At 40.9% G+C, this 17,950-nt stretch overlaps 2 protein-coding genes across 4 annotated transcripts; both read right to left on the reverse strand.

The window, feature by feature from the left end:
* Window positions 1–429: 429 nt before the first annotated feature.
* Window positions 430–14,826, reverse strand: LOC131219257 (exosome complex component RRP45A-like). Of its 3 annotated transcripts, none has more exons than XM_058214307.1 (11): window positions 14,401–14,826; window positions 13,903–14,072; window positions 11,107–11,316; window positions 8,753–8,848; window positions 8,555–8,669; window positions 6,959–7,039; window positions 6,648–6,840; window positions 5,890–6,181; window positions 5,712–5,770; window positions 5,170–5,573; window positions 430–664 (listed from the first exon to the last, which is right to left on the reverse strand). In XM_058214307.1, exons 2-10 carry the CDS (start codon window positions 14,037–14,039, stop codon window positions 5,275–5,277), a joined length of 1,482 nt encoding a protein of 493 aa, XP_058070290.1. In that variant the 5' UTR covers window positions 14,040–14,072; window positions 14,401–14,826; the 3' UTR covers window positions 430–664; window positions 5,170–5,274. The 3 variants fall into 3 exon arrangements, with proteins under 3 accessions (XP_058070290.1, XP_058070291.1, XP_058070292.1); XM_058214308.1 differs by having other exon boundaries at window positions 5,170–5,567; window positions 14,401–14,825; XM_058214309.1 differs by lacking the exon at window positions 430–664 and having other exon boundaries at window positions 5,307–5,415; window positions 14,401–14,824.
* Window positions 14,827–16,540: 1,714 nt separating this feature from the next.
* Window positions 16,541–17,357, reverse strand: LOC131218137 (uncharacterized). The gene is made up of 2 exons (XM_058212817.1): window positions 17,265–17,357; window positions 16,541–17,182 (listed from the first exon to the last, which is right to left on the reverse strand). Exons 1-2 carry the CDS (start codon window positions 17,355–17,357, stop codon window positions 16,541–16,543), a joined length of 735 nt encoding a protein of 244 aa, XP_058068800.1.
* Window positions 17,358–17,950: the final 593 nt, after the last annotated feature.

A 17,950-nucleotide genomic window follows, 5' to 3' on the forward strand; every position in this document is an offset into this window, starting at 1 on the left:
CTATGGTGGTGATGTGTGGCCCACCGTGATGTATCCATGCCATCTTTCTAATGGGCGAGGCCCACCTGGCTGTTCGTTTGGACAGGCCTGGGCGAATGGAAAAATACAAATATCTGCTTGGTCCTGTGGGACCCACCATGTTGTATATGTAAATATCCACACCGTCCATCTAATCTATGGGACTGGTGGGCCACACGTGTGGACCCGCCTTGGGATGGAAGCAGATTGGCTGGTTGTACCTCACACCAGCTATATAGCTGGTACATAGACGCCAACAAGTTTTGTGGGCCCCACCGTGAGGTATTGTAACGCCCCGTGTTTTCAGGACTCGAGTATATAACCCGTTTCCCAAAAACTCGAGTGTTAGCATATAAAATCCAGTGTAAATTTGAACCGCTTATCATTAATCAGAGTTAACACCAACAAAGCTAGAATAAACCATGCATTGAATAAAAACATTCTGATCATTTCAAAATTCCAAATGTAGAGCCCATACAAGACTTATACAATCCCAAATAACAAAGTTCGTGTAAGCAGAAACAGGAATCTATCAGCTAGTGGTGGAGCTCAATATGGGCTGCAAGGACCCCGCCTAGCTCCCTAGCTACTCGATCTGCTCCAGCAACCTAGCGAACGGCATCGGCTCGCCCTATACCTGCATCAACTGTTACGGTTTGATATTGTCAATGGCTATCGCAATGAGGAGCACCCTCTAAGTTACGCACTCATCATTCATAATCCAATACAGATTACAAGTCATGAAATTAAATACACTAAACATGGTATTTCATGGTCATACTCATATTAAGAAAATCAACCAATCAACAGAATTTCATCATAAGCAAAATATAATGGCAGCTGCAATATGAGGAACACGTCTAGATAACTAAACAATCAATCATACAACTTTCTATTACACCCGAGAATCACATTTGTATGCGAACTCTGTAAGAAGGCTAGAAAATCAATAAGCGAACTTTAGCTCCACCCGAAAATCATGGTACAAGCGAAATCCATGAGGTAAATAAAAAATCAACCCTCAAACCTCTTCTTCATCCGGAGATCATGTCGTACGTGAACTCGGCAACATGGCTAGAAAATCGATATGCGAACTTCAGCTCCACCCGAAAATCATGGTACGACTGAACATCGCAGATGAAGAGACAAACAACATACAAACCCTAAATCACCCTGAAATCATGTCGTACGTGAATACCGCAAGATGACTAGAAAATCGATAAGTGAACTTCAGCTCCACCTAGAAATCATGGTACGACTGAACACCGCAAGGTGGCTAGGAAAACAAACATACAACTCTAGACAACTCAGAAATCATATCGTACGTAAACACCGCAAGATGGCTAGAAAATCGATAAACGAACTTCAGCTCCACCCGAAAATCATGGTACGACTGAACTCCACAAGATGGCTAGGAAATAAAATGGTATGTAAATATAACCAATAAGCCACAAAGGGCATCAATGACCCATCTAAGGCACAAGGGCAAATGTGCAATTCAAGCCGTGTAAGGCAAATGTGGAGCGCAGGATAATAAGTCCAAGGTAAGTTCCATTCAATTCATCATTCAAGCACAAGTAGTAGTATATAAATAAATTAATACATATACAATAAATGATAGCATGTTATTATCGAACCATTCATACATGTTATAATTAAAAAGAAACGTTTATCGTCCAACACATGAATTAACTATACAAGTTAGCATATTTAATAGTAAAGTAACTAACTCAGTTAAAGGAATCAGGCCATCATCTATATATAGATTGATGAAATCAAGTGGGAAGCTCAAAGGGTGAGTCCTCACCTGAGGGGGTTGTATTAATGCTCTTAATCCAAGTTCCCCCGAGCACTTTGCAGACCCAAAATCAAACAAGTAATCTCCTAAAGTCACATTTTGTATTAGTCAAATGTTCTGAAGGCTTTAACTAACTAACACCTTGAAGTCGTGTGGTTTTGAGAGGTCTCATGGATAAGCCATTTGGGCCAGCATTAGAGTGACCAAGCCCACCAGATTTTTGGTCCAACAAGGGCCCAAATTTACCCCTAACTAAGTACTGAACTGGGCCTTTGTTTTGGGCCCAACAATAGGATCCAATACAAGCCCAAAATGGGGCTGGCTTAGGTCGCTTCTGGCCCAAGAAATGGAAGGCCCAGCCGAGTGCTGGTTGAAGGTTGGTGTCTAGCTCGCTTCAAGGCCCAGTTGAGGCCTGATTTTGGTCTCATGTGTGGCCCATTTGAAGGCCTGTTTCAGCCTAAATAGTGGGCCAACTGAAGAATGTTTTCAGCTAGATTGAAAACCGGTCTAAAGGCCTTTTTTTTTTTTTTTTTTTATAGCATTTTTCCCAATCCATCTGAGAGGTGTTGCAACTCAGATGTGGCCCAACTGGAAGCCTAATCAAGGCCCGGTTGAGGCATGCCTTTTAACTCAAATCAGGGCTCTGCCCGAGGGTGCTTTTAGCCCACACTTTTGGGCTAGTTTCAGCTCACAGCAGGTTTCACGACCCAGTTAAACGTGCCAGCAGAGACTGGTTTCACGGTCCGACCAGAGATCGTTTTCAGTTCTGGTCGCAGCCCAAATGAAGGCTTTTCTTAGCCCACATTACTGATGTATAGTGTGGCCCACTGAGTTTGAAGGGACGGTGGGTTCTCGAGTTGTACTTGTCGGTGGAGTGCATGGTGCGGCCCACTGAGTTTGAAACTCAGGTGCAGCAATAACAGTAGGTTGGCAACGAGAAGAAATAACGTCTCCCTCTCTCTCTCGTGCTTTATTTCTTCCTTTTCTTTCTGATTTTCTTCTTCCCTTCCTCCTGTAGGAGGATGTTCAGCAACAAATTCGGCAAAAAAAAACCAGGTTGACTCGATAGCGAGTCGAGCTCAGCTCGGTTCAGGCCGGTGCGACAGTGCACTCACTTCCTTTTCTCAGATTTTCTTCCCTCTCTAACTCTCGACTCTCCTTGAAGGCCAACAACTCCACCGGACTCAACGAGCTCGCCCAACCTGTTCGAAGTCACCTCAACTCGTCATGGTGCGGCTCCTCTTCAATGAGGAAGATAATGGCAGATTTTTAATCTGCACCTGTTTCTTTGAAACAAGAGCATGTGGCGCTTCATAATGAGGTCATGAAGCTTGAAGAAGAAGGAGAATGAAGCTTCTATGGGGTTTTGGTGGTGGGTTCGGAAGGAGAAGCTGGCAGTGGGTTTTTTTTTCTTTCTTTCTCATTCTCTTTTATCTCAAAGAAAACCTAGCTAGGACGGCTGGGATTGATTTGAAATGGACGGTCAGAATAGGGGGATTCGGCCTCACGCGGATTGCCAAGGTGGAGTGGAGACAGTTTCCCAATTTCGGAAACAATTTGTTTCTAGGCCTGATTTGTGGCTGAATTTGCGTGCGCATGCGTGCAATCCAATGGTGGATTGACCATGATGTTGTTCGTCCTTGGGCCCTCTACAAGATGGACGGATCGGATTGATCCATCAAGCAACATAGGTGGGCCATGGTTCAATGAGAACGGTCCCTATTCAACCGTCTGACAGAAATTCAAAAGAAAAGAGGGAGAGGGAATTCCTTTCCTCTTTCAGGCGGGCACGGGTTAGCGCCTGTCTGACCGTGCCAGTGGCCTGATGCTCCACGGGTACACGCACCCAGTGTACACACGCATCAAGGATGGGGTCCACAGTGGTGTCCGTGATGTAATCCACTCTGTTCATCTGTTTCGTCGGGTTAAACTAGGGCTTGGCCCAAAGAATGGGGTAGATCTATGGCTTAGGTGGGTCGTATCAATTGAAATATGGCCATTTAGTGTCCATTGTCATTGATTCGATGGAGATCCGGGATCCACATTCACAATCAGGGTCGTTCATCTAACTGGCGAGCCTATCAGGGCCACTTTCTATTTTAGATTATATAATAAAAATATACAGACATATTTGCTTAGTATAATAAATTATAGTTACGGATAAGTATTAATTAATATTTATAATGTATTTTTTTTTTTTTTATGATTATTCATGCATATATAGTATGGTAAGATTAATATTAAGTGATATGTATGTTATATGTGTAGTCTAATACGACAATATGTAGTTAAAATTATAAAATGCAAGCATTAATTAATATGCATCAATTATATTGTAATGAGTTGGGATACAATTTATTTTATATATGGTTTAAATAATATAAAATAAATAATATACGTAATTTGAATAATTTAAGCAACATGTGTATTATTACAGATAATTACAAAATTATTTATATAATATATGTACTATCATATCATATTTAAAATGAACCATTTGGTCTTCCCGGATACACCCGAGTAGTGAAAAGTACGGGCTGTTACAATCTAGCCCCCTTAAAGAGAATTTTGCTCTCGAAATTCAATATTTCTACCTTAAATGGGAGTGAGGATAATGTATTCTACCATGTCTCTTAGCATTCACCAGCTTCCTCGTGAAGTATGTCTATATGCTTGAGGGCTCGTGACTGACTACCAGGACCAAGGTTGTTATAATCTACCCCCCCTTAAAGAAGAATCTCGCCCACGAGATTCGATCATGTTTATCCCAATTTCTTTCGGTACTCAAGGGTTTGCTCATACGACTTAGAGGAGTTTTATTATGATTATCCCATTTATATAAGTTCGAGATTCATGATGAGAGTTCTATGTCATGCTAAAGAAGAGTAATTGTCTTATGTTTCAATGTTCGAGTTAACACAAATAGACAGTTATGGTCGGCCTGAGCCTCATACGCCAAACTTCTGTCTGGCCAGGCAGTGAGTTTACTAGTATCCTTCTCAATCCCGGTGAGTATCGATCTTCTGCTTGATCATGGCATTGAGATCGTTGTAATCATTAGGATTTAAAATTTACATCAAACCGCATATACTTTGCTTAAACATAGTTCCGTCTATTCATGTTCCCGATCATACTATTCATTTGAGATATGTTATCTAATTTCCTATTTCCCCAAGGAATAGGTCTAAATGATTCATTATGCTTCAACATTACAACTTAGCTATCTAGGGTGCTATCCTAGAATCTGTAATTTTAACTATTTCTAATTGTTTTAGTCACATTACTATGCATTCTCAAAATTTTATAATCCTTGCGAACTACGTTATAACTAAGAAGATTTACAAAGGTCATACCTTGGTGGTTGAAGTCGTTGTACTGAAGGGAAGATCCTCTCATCTCGCCGTTTCTTAAAACACTGCTTCAAGAAGTGACCTGGCCTTCCACAATAGTCACAAAGCTTATCCTGAATCGAAGAATGAGTTGGGTGAGATATTAATTCGAAGTCGTTGTACTGAAGGGAAGATCCTCTCATCTCGCCGTTTCTTAAAACACTGCTTCAAGAAGTGACCTGGCCTTCCACAATAGTTGCAAAGCTTATCCTGAATCGAAGAATGAGTTGGGTGAGACATTAATTCCATCCTCTCTTCAGTCGTATGAGATGCAATTGGTGCCGCCTTGGCTTTGCTCGCTGAACCTCGAATAAGAGCACGTGTTTTGGCCCTACGCTCGAAGTCCTTCTCTATTCGCATGGCTTTATCTACGAGATGAGCAAAGTCAGTAAAGTCGAATGTGCACAATCTCGACTGGATTTGAATAGTTCATTACAGATTGATTAGACTTACAGGATGCAAAACTGCATCCTTTTACATTACAGATTAATTGAATAGTTCATTACCAGTTGAGGGCAGATGACCTTTAAAGGAATCTGAAACAATCCCCTTCGAGTATGGATCCCTACAGAAAAAACATAGTTCGAAGTTCCAACATATAGATAAAAGTAAACATCCCCCGATGAAACAAATACTAGACTAGTTCCATCACAATTAAACAGAAACAGCAATATAAAGACATACCAACTTGAAGACCCACGGATGAAATTTTTATCACTTCTGCCAGTTCCATTGGTATCTCCTTGTTGTGATGAACCCATTTCAGCTCTACAAACATTGCTCTCACTACTATGGCTGTCATCTAGGTCATCCTGTAAGCTCTTCACATGATCTCTTGACAATTCACCAACCACATTTTTAGTAATGGATTGCTCTCGGGGCTCCCTCATTTTGATGTCTGGTCTATCAACATCTACAGCAACCAATGATGAGTGACGCTTGACCTTTCTCAGTGCTCTTTCTGTATTGTAAGTTTCTACCTGCACAGGTTTGCAATAGAATGAAACAACCATCGACATAGTATGTAATGACTACAGAAACCATCAACCTTGACATAAGATACAAATATTATTTATTGAAGCATTTGGCGCAAATAAATATTCTTACCGTTTCCACATTGTCTTCTAACTCGTATTTTTAGACATATAATAAATAATTGGCTGCTTAAACTCCTGAATGTGTACCCTAGTGTTTTGAGAATCTAATCAGACACTGCATCATAGTTTGATACAACTCGCTAATCACCATCCAGCAACAAGGACACAGTAGGAAATCCAAAAGACACGTGATTGAATAAATAGAGAACTGTCCACAGAGTTCACCTAGTCAAATCAGCATCCATGCTCATTATATGGGAATTTCAGGGGAGCAGGCCAAGTGCATGAAAACAGAGCATAATAGAAGGCTTCCTAGGTTGTAAAGGACGGTGTTACCAGAGAAACCTACAGCATTTTTTATTTTGCTTGTCATATCAGCAGCTTTTACAGAAGCAACACGCAGACACTGCATGATAACACTTTGCATGACGCCCTCTCCTCCAGCCTTCTGGACAGCACAAACATCAGAATTTGCATTCATTGTTACAGTCATCCTTCCTCCCATAATAGCCTCTTCATTGTGAGTAGGATCGATCACCTACGCAGCACATCATAATGTCAGAATAAGGTGCTTGCAACTAAATTTCACAAGCATTTAGTAAGAGAAATTAAAGTCACGAGTCACAACAGTATGTCTTAGGACTCAATTTGCATACCACAATGTTGCCATTACCAAAAAATGCAAAGGTTACTGCTATGGGAAGATGATGTACTATCAGCGGAAGTGGCTCCTTGATCTGTCAAAATCCAAGAAGAAGGATCACTAAGTACAAAAGCAGAAACAGTAAATGAAATCAAGCTGCACAGACAAACAACATGGTTTACCAAGGTCATGTCATCAGGAATACATAAAGCAAGCATAAATGAATATCTGCCATTCAAAGTTATACATGTAGGTGCTGGTTGGAAGAGATACAGATATATGGCGTGGTAGGGGTGCAACTTGGGCAGGTTGGGTCGGGTTGAGGGTCAACCTGAGCCCGACAAGACCTCAAGAGGACCCAACCCACAACCTGACCCTACCATTCCAACGAGATTCGCAACCCAAATTCCCTTATCCCTAAACTGACCCAACCCAACCAGACCCAAATATGTGGTGATTATTCCCAACACAACCTGAATTTGTTCAACCTAAACCCTACCCTATATCAAATCAGGTTGGAGTTTCCAACCCTAACCCATGCTGAGGACCCTGACAACCTGATACAAACTCGGGTTGGGTCAGTCAGGTTTAGAGTTGGGCATCGAATCGAGTCGGACCGAGTTAGGGCTGACCCGACTCAATCCAGTTTTGAAATAGGCCTAACCCGAACTCGATCCGACTCAGTACCGAGTCCAGCACGCCTGATCTGATCCGAGTCCGGCCTGGCCTGGACTGATCCAGACCGAATCCGACCCGGTCAGAAGTATCGAGTCAGGTCGAGTTGTAACCGAGCCAGATTGAGAGACGAGGGAGGGAAGGAGTGGAGAGGAGAGGGAGAGGGAGGAGGAGGAGGAGGAGGAGGAGGAGGTTGGTGGTGGTGGTGGGTGGTTGCCGGGCTTGGAAGAGGAGGATGAGGGAGGGAGAGTTTGGGATTGGGTCGGGGTCGGGTGCAGCGGGTAGGGTTAAAGATGTTAGAAAATAGGTTTTTTATTATATATATATATATATATATATATATATATATATATATATATATATATACCCAAACCCGAGTCGAGTCGGATTTCGAATCGAGTCGAGTCTAACCGGATTAAGTTTTGGGTCGAGTTGGGTCGAGTTACTGGGTAACTCAAACTCGACTCGGTTTTGGGTGAAGCCTACTCAGTTCGGACCGACTCACCCATTCAGTTCGGTTTGGGTTGAGTCGGGTCTGAACGAGTCGAATGAGTTGAGTCAGCCGAGTCGAGTCATCCCATGCCCAGCTCTAGTCAGGTTCCAATTGACCCAAACCCAAATTGCAGCCTTATGGCTTGGTTCACAGAATAATGCTTAAAAGCAACTAATATACTTCCTTACTATTATTGAAGGTTATACATAATTAAATTATTTTACTAATCTGCATTTGCAAGTTATTACTGACACCCAGATCAAATAGCTCAACTGGCAGACTGAGTGGAGATACCTCGTTTCAACACTTGAGGTCTTGGTATCGATCCCTAGCAGGGGTGGCTAACATGGAGTGTGTGTACTGACATGGGTGTGCACTAACAAGCTAACCCCCAAAAAAAAAAAAAAAAGGTTATTACTGGACAAAGCGTAAATGGCTAACCTCAGGTGGATGCACTGTCACTTCCTGACCATCTTCTCCTGCTACTGTGCATTCAGGTCTCCGGAACGTCAAGAGCGCAGCCAAAGCGGCAACATTAGCAGCGTCAACAAGATTCCTGGAATATTAGAAGAAACAAAATTACAGGAAAAGACCACGTGGAACTTCATATTCCGATGATACTGAGATCTTACAGCATACCCTCCATTATCCAAAATGTGAAGGTCAACACGAATAGACCACACTAACTTCCCAGCAAGGACACAAAGTGATTCCGTATCCACTGCCCTGCTTTCCCTGCAATTCCGTTTTCAGAAAAGCTTAGGTTCAATACTTAGATACAAAGTGAAAAAAGCACAGGAGATGAATATATTTTCCTAGGACACCTACTAGTTCCATGGACACATGCACACTGGAATCAAAGTCCTAGTGTCTGACACATGACAGAGTCAAAATAAGCAAGGGAGGGATTTACAAACTTGTCCAAAAAAGATGCCTGTGTGCAAGCATGCATCCAGGCATGCATATACACAGGGCGTAGGAGATTATCCAGTCCTCCCAGAGCACTGTAAATTATAGTACCCCTGGTGACAGCAAGACACTTGACAGTCCAATAGACCAATCTGGACTGTTGGTTAGGTCCAACATACATGCCGTGGACTTCCAAGAAAACAACACAACAATCAGATGATCTAATCCATGCTTCTTTTTTTTTCTTTTGCCTTTTTTTCTTTTGCCTTTTTTTTTTTCCTTTCTTTTTTGCTTTTTAAAAAAATAAAATAAAAATTATTGGAAAGGTAACGAAACTTTTACTAAAAGACCGCCTGAGAAAATCTCATCCAGGAAAAAAAGCTACAGCCCCAAAAAAGAGATTAAATTACAAGCATCGATGGACTTTACACAAGAAATCCAATCCACTACATCCCTCTTAACCCTTCTCACCACCTCCAATACTGACCCACTTAGGTTTCAGAAGCAACAGTTGTTCCTTGCATATGATGGTTAGGATGGTTGTTCCTACATACAATGGTTGTTCCTTTGACCCGCTTAGCAAAATCCACTGTGAGTAGGCCTTATTTTTCTTAACCATCCGTTTTCCGAGCCTTAATAGTTCAGATGGTCTGATAGGAGTAATCTTTGGAACCATAAGCAATCCACAAGTGGACCCAATAAATGGATGGTTAAAATTGTTGATTGGACCTGTTGGCCTTCTTTTTTATAGCCATCACATTTTCTAATCCATGGATAAGATGACTAGGACCTGTTTGGATGACGTTTTTTTCTAAAATGCCACCCATAATGGCATTCCACAATTACTCTTCATGTGTGTGGAACTAGGTGGAGATGCTCTTTTACCACTCTCCAAAATGAGGTTCTCGGATGGTAGTTTTCTGGTACTTCGGACGAGTATGATAGTCTATAGTCAGCCATTTAGAAACTTCACAGTGGCATAAATAATTGACCTTCCACTTGAGCTAAAGATCAGCACTATCTTCAATCTGGACAATTTAACCACGTATTTCAGACACCATGAAGATGAGAATGAGGAAGAAGAAGCAATTCAAATACTCACTGTTCAGCAACATTGCAATGAGGTGATAAAAGATGTGTGCTTAGAGATCAGATCAGTATTGGGGTTCATCGCATACAATTGAAGCAATCAGGTACATCCGATTGCATTAGGTGTACCTCGTAGTATCAAAGTGACCCACAGTCCAGGTAAGCTTGATAAGAGTAAAGAAGTGGTTCTCAAAAAGTACAACAAAAGGGAAATGCTTCTACAAAATATTAATAATAGAGAATTTATATATGTATGTACACATGTACATACATCTATGTATGTATATAGCTGACCCCAATTATTTGGGATAACACATGCACGCTGACATGCACACGCACACAAAAATAAATTTTGAAAAATTAACTGGTCTAGTAATCATTTTTTTTTTTTTCTTTTTGAAAGGTAACATTGGTCTAGTAATCATGTCTATGGAAACTTAGAATTAGAAAAATAGAACCTGTAAATAGTGCAAAACTAATAAAATTAAAGTTGACATTGGTAGAACCATAAATTTTGGAAGATTAACAGGTATAGTAATCATGTCCATGGAAACTTAGAAAATAAGGGAACTAGAACCTTTAAACAGGGAAATTAAAGTTGGCATTGGTAGAAACATGATATTTACAATCACTAGCAGGAGTAAGAGGAGGTTAGAAAGTTCAGCAAAAGCAGGAGCACTCCTTTGACCATTAAAATCATTTTACGTGAACTTCAAAAGCATGGAATTGCAATTAGGGGTTTGGGATTATATTAAAAATTAAATGGAGCCACCACCATCTTGGTCATTTCCACATTTAAATAATTTTTTAAATTCAATACAATTGAGTATCCAAACAAAACCTCGGGTTCTTCCATGACAGTGACTTACTCATTAAGATTGATAATAAAATAAAAGAAAATAAAATAAATCAAAACATGAATCTCCATTTTCCAGAACGACAAATCCAAATGAGCATGAAATCAATCTCTAAAAAAATGTGTTGAAGTGGAAAACCTTAGCCCACGGTCTATTATGCGTCCTAGTTCCACTGCAAATTCTCCAGCACATCCTGCTTCAAATGAAGGATCGGCCATGGGTGAAAATTCAGTGAAAATAGAAAGTGCACCTTCATTTGGCCTGTCTCGATAAGGTGGAATGAGCTGAGCAGTCACAAAACCCATGACATGAGTCTGTCCAAGCTGCACCTCTGATGCACCGTCTTCTCTACATATGCCACATGCACACCAAAAAAAGTCAGATGCCATAAACGAAACAAGATCCCATGTCAATCGTATTGATATCAGCAAATCTTTTGCAGCTACTGCAAGGAATTGGTTCTAGAGGAATTTTATGATCCACCACCCAAGGCTGTGCAGTACACTCAGATTTCCAGTTCCGAAAAATGGAGCCATCACCCACTGATCCAAACCATTGTTGTGTCCCACCAGGGTCAGATAATGCCCCAAAAATCCCCTAAAACGAAAGATTCTAGCCACCGATTTTATGTTTTTCATTAGTCGAAGCTGGACCATTGTTGAATTTCTCTTATCAACCACTTATTTGTATTAGGGCTGCAACTTGGTTCAACCCAAACCCAATTGACCCAACCCGATCGGGTTGGGTCTGCTTGAAAAGGTCCTCAGGTCGGGTTATGGTTGCAAAACGCAAACCCGAAATTGGGTTGAGCAAATTCAGGTCGGACTGGGAATACTCGCATTTATTTGGGTCAAGTCAGGTTGGGTATAGTAATAAAGATATTTGGGTTGGGTTCGGGTTGGGCACCTGGGGTTGGATTTTGGTCGGGTTGAGCTGCGGATTGTGTCCTCTTGAGGTAGGGTTGGACTCGGGTTGACCCACAACCTGGCCCAACCCCCCACCTGAGTTGCAACCCTAATTTGTAGGCCACAAACAAAGTTGTTATGATTCTCCCTTCTAGAATATTTTAATGGCATAGTGCATCAACAGTTGGACCAAGCAGACAAATGAAATTGATCAGTTATCTGTGAGCCCAATTATCATAATCAAAACCCAAGTGCAACTTATCAGAATTGAAACTAAAGTATATTGCAAAGCTTCAGGTTCAAGATAAAACCATTCTTCTTGTTTTTGTATAGGTAAATTGAGCTTGAACCCAAAACCTCAATGTTCAAATGCAAGTTGTTTATCATTGAGCAATGGGCTTCAACACCATCATATAATTCCTCTTGGTTCCAACTGAAGGCCTCATAACCACATAAGAATATTGCAGCCATAGCAATAACAAAATTGGCTTTGGATGCAAGGGAATAAGCAGTCCCTATGTTGATATTTGCAAAATCAAAACTCTTTGAACAGAACCATGAAACTATGTGGACAAGTTCTAGGAGAGATTTGATCATTGTTCAGGGTTCATCCAGTTAAATCTGTTTAATTTAAACCTGTAATGTGTATATAACCAAAACCACAATTGATTTTTTAATTGTTGTCAGCAATTGATCTATAGTACGATATTTTAGTCGCCTTCATCCACCACTGGTTTAAAAGGTAATAACTTGATATCCTTTAAGTACCATGAGCGCCTCATAGAAAGGCAACAAATTGATGCTTTGATGCCAATTTTAATGCATTGCCTATCAAAAACAAATTTGATTAGGGTAAAGAATGCAGAATGTAATGTCAGTTTCGTTTTACTCCCACGGCGTACCATAGCAAGGGATTTGTTACTCGTTCCACTCATGATGCAAGGAGGGGGCTCTAACATTTTTAATAAGAAGATTAACTGAGATAGAGGGTAGGATATCCGTGAACTCTCCTCTCTTACATCCTCTTTCAGTATTCTATTTCTTATTCTCATTCTCTCCAGTCTCCCCTGATTTGTTATTCTTCATATGAGTTAACCATTTGATTAAACCTAGTACCAAAGTGAGTCGCAACATGATGTTTGATGGGTGGGAAGAGAATTCTTATGAAGACCATCCGTGAAAAAGATACACGTCCATGAAGCCTCAAAGAGCAAGCAGATGAAAAGTTGATGAACAAACCAAAGGAAGCATCAATAAATGAATCTAAGGGTGGATCGATGAATTGATCTGTAGATGGATCCATTTATGGATAAACGCCCAAGAAATTGCAGGATAAATCACTGACGAATCAATGGTAGGACAGGGTGAAGGATCAACTAAGAGATCAGCAGATGGATAAAAACAAATCAAAGGGTTTATGCTCCTTTCTAATCTAGAGGTCCGATGCCCTAGATCTATCTTCTCTAGCACTTGGATGCCATAGATTATTCTTTGCCTTTTCTATTCCCTATCTCCTTCAATTCCTATGAGTGTTTAATTCATGCAAGATCCACATTTAGACCCAAATCTTCTGTGTACAAACGACAATGTCAACGTTGTTTATTTCAATTGGGCGTTTCAGGCTGCATCATTTATTATTTCCATCTTCTTTTGTTTTCCCTCTTAACTATGGCAACTATTTCGAAATAGAAAAAGAGAAACAATAATAATAACCCTTGTTGGACTTTTACTAATGACGAAACAAACGTAATAAAATAAGACAACTACAGAACATGTAATAAAGTCATAGACAAGTAGTAAGTGGAACATCTTCATGAGAGCGAAGCAACAAGCCAGATTGAGACATTTTACTTCATTGACAGCAACCAAAAGGAGACCAATGAAAATAGGACCAGTTTGACAAAATACATCAAGAAAGTATGGGAAATTACATTACTCACTGAGAGTAGGATCAGTTTGACAATATACATCAAGAAAGTAACCCAATTCAATTCAAGGGACATGATATATGACAGCAGAAAGTACTTACCTCCCAAACTTGACAGTTAACCGACGATAATCAAAGAGACGGCGTCCATCAACCCTCAGGTCAGAAAGCAATGCTTGCTCGATGAATTTCCTCTCATTGATGGTCATTCTCCAACTGTTAGATAATCTTTGCTCCATTTGATGGCTCAAAAAGTTCTCAAATATAATTACCTTAAAAGAAGCTAGGGAACAAATACAATTAGGCCATGTAGATTGCAGGCATCATACCGTTTGGGAAATTTTCTGGACAGATAAAAAACGAAAAATTCCAAAGGTGTGGTCCATCAGATAAACAGTTTAGGATTTTGGGCGGACCATTTGAGCGGTGCAGGTGGCCCAAAAAAATAATAATAAAAATAAATAAATTCAAAAGTGGGGCTCATCAGATCATTGATTTGGATTTTGAGGCCGACCTTTTGAAAGGTCCAGATTGCCCAATTATTAGAAGCTCTAATGAAAGAGTACTGGAAAATAGAGAAAAATACACACACCAACTGACCTATTTCTTCCTCTTTCTACTTCTTCTTTCTTCAAAAGTCACGAATGGCCCACTGATGCGATGGAGATGGAGTGAGAGAGAGAGACGCAGACCCGTTGCTAGGGTTTCTGTGGCAGAAAGGAATGCGGAAGAGAGAGACTGAGCTCTAGGGTTTCTTGTTGGGAATGACTATGCAAGAGAGAGAGAGAGAGTGACGAGAGAGAGAGGGGCCGGAGAGAGAGAGTGAGAAAGAGAGAGAGGCGCCGTGGACGCGAGTTGCCTTTACCGGGAGCGAATTAGGTCCGGCTCCAGCCTCACCCAAGACGGACACGGAAGTTCCTGCGCCGGGATCTTAGGTGGGCCCACCGTGATGTTTGTCCGGAATCCACTCCGTTCATCCGTTTTTTGAGCAGGATCAAAGATTTAAGTGGGCCGTATTAAAGGATAAGGTGGTTTGGTAAATTCCTACCGTTGAAACCTCCCTGGGTTCGACAGCGATGTTTACGTCACATAAATAACCTACAGGGAAGAACTGAAAAAACAAATGTTAGTGATGATTCAAAACCTCTGTAGCCCTACGACCATTAAAATCAACCAAAGACCCACTGTACTGTCTATTTGACATCCAATCTGTTGACTAGGCCATACAAGCTAGATGAGGGAAAAAACACATATCAGCTTGATACAAAACTTTTATGGCCCCCAAAAAGGTTTCAATGGTCAGCGCTCATTCAACACTTTTTCCTGTAACGTGGTCCACTTAAGATTTTTATATATCTCATATTTTGTCTTGTGCCATAAAATGATCTGGAAAAATAAATGTACGGCATGGATGAAACACATACATCATGTTAGGGCCCACAGAGCACCGACCACCAGCCATTGGCTTGGTGTCAGCGGGAGTAGCCAATCCGTTTCCAGTTGCGGTGGGGCGAGATTCACAACTAATGAATGTTATTGTATGCCCCACCTATCGTGGTACCGATGCTATGTGGGGCCCAATGTTATGTACTTGTCTCATTCACGTCGTTCATCGCACCAATGGACAACAGTGATAATCAAACCATTGTTGATAACATGTCATGGTTTGCTATTATTTGGTTTGTTGCCATCCAAATATGTAGCGGGGCACACCCTAAAATCTGGTACCATCAATCAAAGTTGATCTCACGTATGACATGTCCATGTATCCACTAGACTACACCATATGATGGTGGTGTGATACAGAAATAGACGAGAGTAACCGAAGCAGACGTAAATCGAAACAATCTACACAGCTCATATGGCCGATGTCGTCATACGTCATATACCACACCAACCCTAAAATCTAAAAGTAATAATCCCCAAGTTACAATACCAGTAATATCTAGAATTTAAAAATTACAATCAAGGTAAGAAAAATAACCAAGACGACAACCAAAATTGCAATGACTCTCTCTCTATCTGATGGGGCAAGATCATCAGTCGACGTGGCCTTGGTTACCATGTCTCGGGTCATCTGGGTCATTTGTCGGATAAACGAAGTCGAAGAGTGATGGATGCTCACCTCATCAAAATATGCGGCAACCTGAAGCACTGGAGATTTTGTGAGAGGTCTTGACGGTGCACTGGTCTTACTAAAATAATTATCCCAACATGCAACAGCTTCCTTCCAATTCTTGAAGGCTCGGTATCTCCCCCCACTAAATCTCTCCACTTTTAATCGAGCATCGTCCCATGTCAGATATATACCTAGCCGATTTCCCACCAAGACAACATAGTACTTCTCCTTTCCCATCTGTAATGACATGGAGGGAATAGGGACAACATTTGGGAATCGAATTAGGATCACGAAATAGAAAACATGTATTATTGCACTACCGAACAGAAGAAGTACATTACAACCTTACCAATTATTAAAAGAAAGAAGAAGTTGTAAGTACGTACCCTTCCTCTAAACGAAGTGTATGGTCCATTCCGTCTTAATGTGCATAATACAAGCATGTGAGTACATATATCAAAGATGTTAAATAACAGATATACTCATTATCACAGAAGTCATAATGGTATACACTACGCATATACCAGCATATATCAATCCAAAAAAACAATCATCATGTCAATTAAAGTTATTACATGCCCGGATAAGAAACAAAATAATAGAACCAGTGACCACACCCTATCAGACGGATCCAACACCTCCATCACCGAAGTTATCACAAAGTGTTTTCTTTAACCACTCCACTCGGCGCTCAGGTCGAAGACTGACAAAGAACGATGTCAGCTTCTCATCCTTACTCAAGATCTGATCAACTTCAAGAAACTCTGAGTTGGTCAAGCCTTCCACCTCTTCTAGTACATCAAGTACTTTGACCGTGCGATTCACCTCTTTGCCGATGCCAAAATTAAGCATAGCTTCTGCAACGGTCTGTAGAGAGGTCTTGAGTACATCACAAAGTCGAGGAGGGCGCGATCGTTTCCTTGTTGTGGTCTCACCTCGGCTACCATCGGAATCAGCAGTGCGAGTAGGAGTGCTACGGGAGCTGCGATGTCCCGTTGAAGGACTGTCCGACGAAAATGGAATGGTCCCTGTGGAGTTTGTTACATGATCCTCTAAGAGGTCAATCGTTTCATCCATATCATCATCAATTTCTCTCCATGCATCATTAAGATTTCGTTGAAGACAAGAAGATGATGCTAATGCGGCCATACTCCTACTGCCTTGCACATAACGTCCTGTGGCTTGGTCGGATACGACAATAACTGCAAGGTCATCCATTCTATAGATGCGTTTCCCATGGAGTCTTTTGGCACGCGGGTGAGACTATAGCCGTATAAGACAATTGTAGGTCAGTAAGTATTAGATATGGATGTAAAATGAGAATTTCAACTTTACTAAATCTTACCCTAAGATATTTCTCCCATACTTCATTAAGAGCCGTGACCACTATCCTCTCGTTGTCCCATCCAAACCCATTAGCTGTTAGCATGTCCTTCATTGCATTATACTCTCTCTTGTAATACCTCAACCAATTCGACACGTTCTGCCACTTGACGACTACGTCAGTATGCTTTGTAACTTCTTCGGAAGCAATTTGGTACGCCTCCCGCTTCAAACCGCTATCAGCTTTATGTCCTAGTGCAACTTATTCGAGAAATGTGTCGAAAAGAACCTGGTCCATAGCAATAGTCCATTTGATTTTTAGGGCTCGGGACTGAGGCTCGGTTAGCGATTTCACCATCTTCCCGCGTGGAGAACATCAAGCGGGCACCACCGGTGTTTTTACCAGTGATTGCGTTGGTGTCGATGTATCATTGAACAATGAGTCTGCCATTTTACCTGAATATCAAATATGTATGATTTTTGGCAATTGTCAACCATAATCGTGAAAATGGATAAGGCTAAAAAAAAAAGAAAAAAAAAAGGACACAGTAAAAATTCATTGGTCATTAGTTAACCAACGATTAACCCAGTCAGATTTTGGGTGATCATAATTCCATTGTTTGGAACTTAATATTTTTTGAAACTAAATATTACCAACTAAGTAATGAAAATTAAACATATAAAATCGATTATCTACTCCTACTATTC

Source organism: Magnolia sinica, chromosome 11 (assembly GCF_029962835.1).
Source record: "Magnolia sinica isolate HGM2019 chromosome 11, MsV1, whole genome shotgun sequence".
In the NCBI taxonomy this organism is placed as follows: domain Eukaryota; kingdom Viridiplantae; phylum Streptophyta; class Magnoliopsida; order Magnoliales; family Magnoliaceae; genus Magnolia; species Magnolia sinica.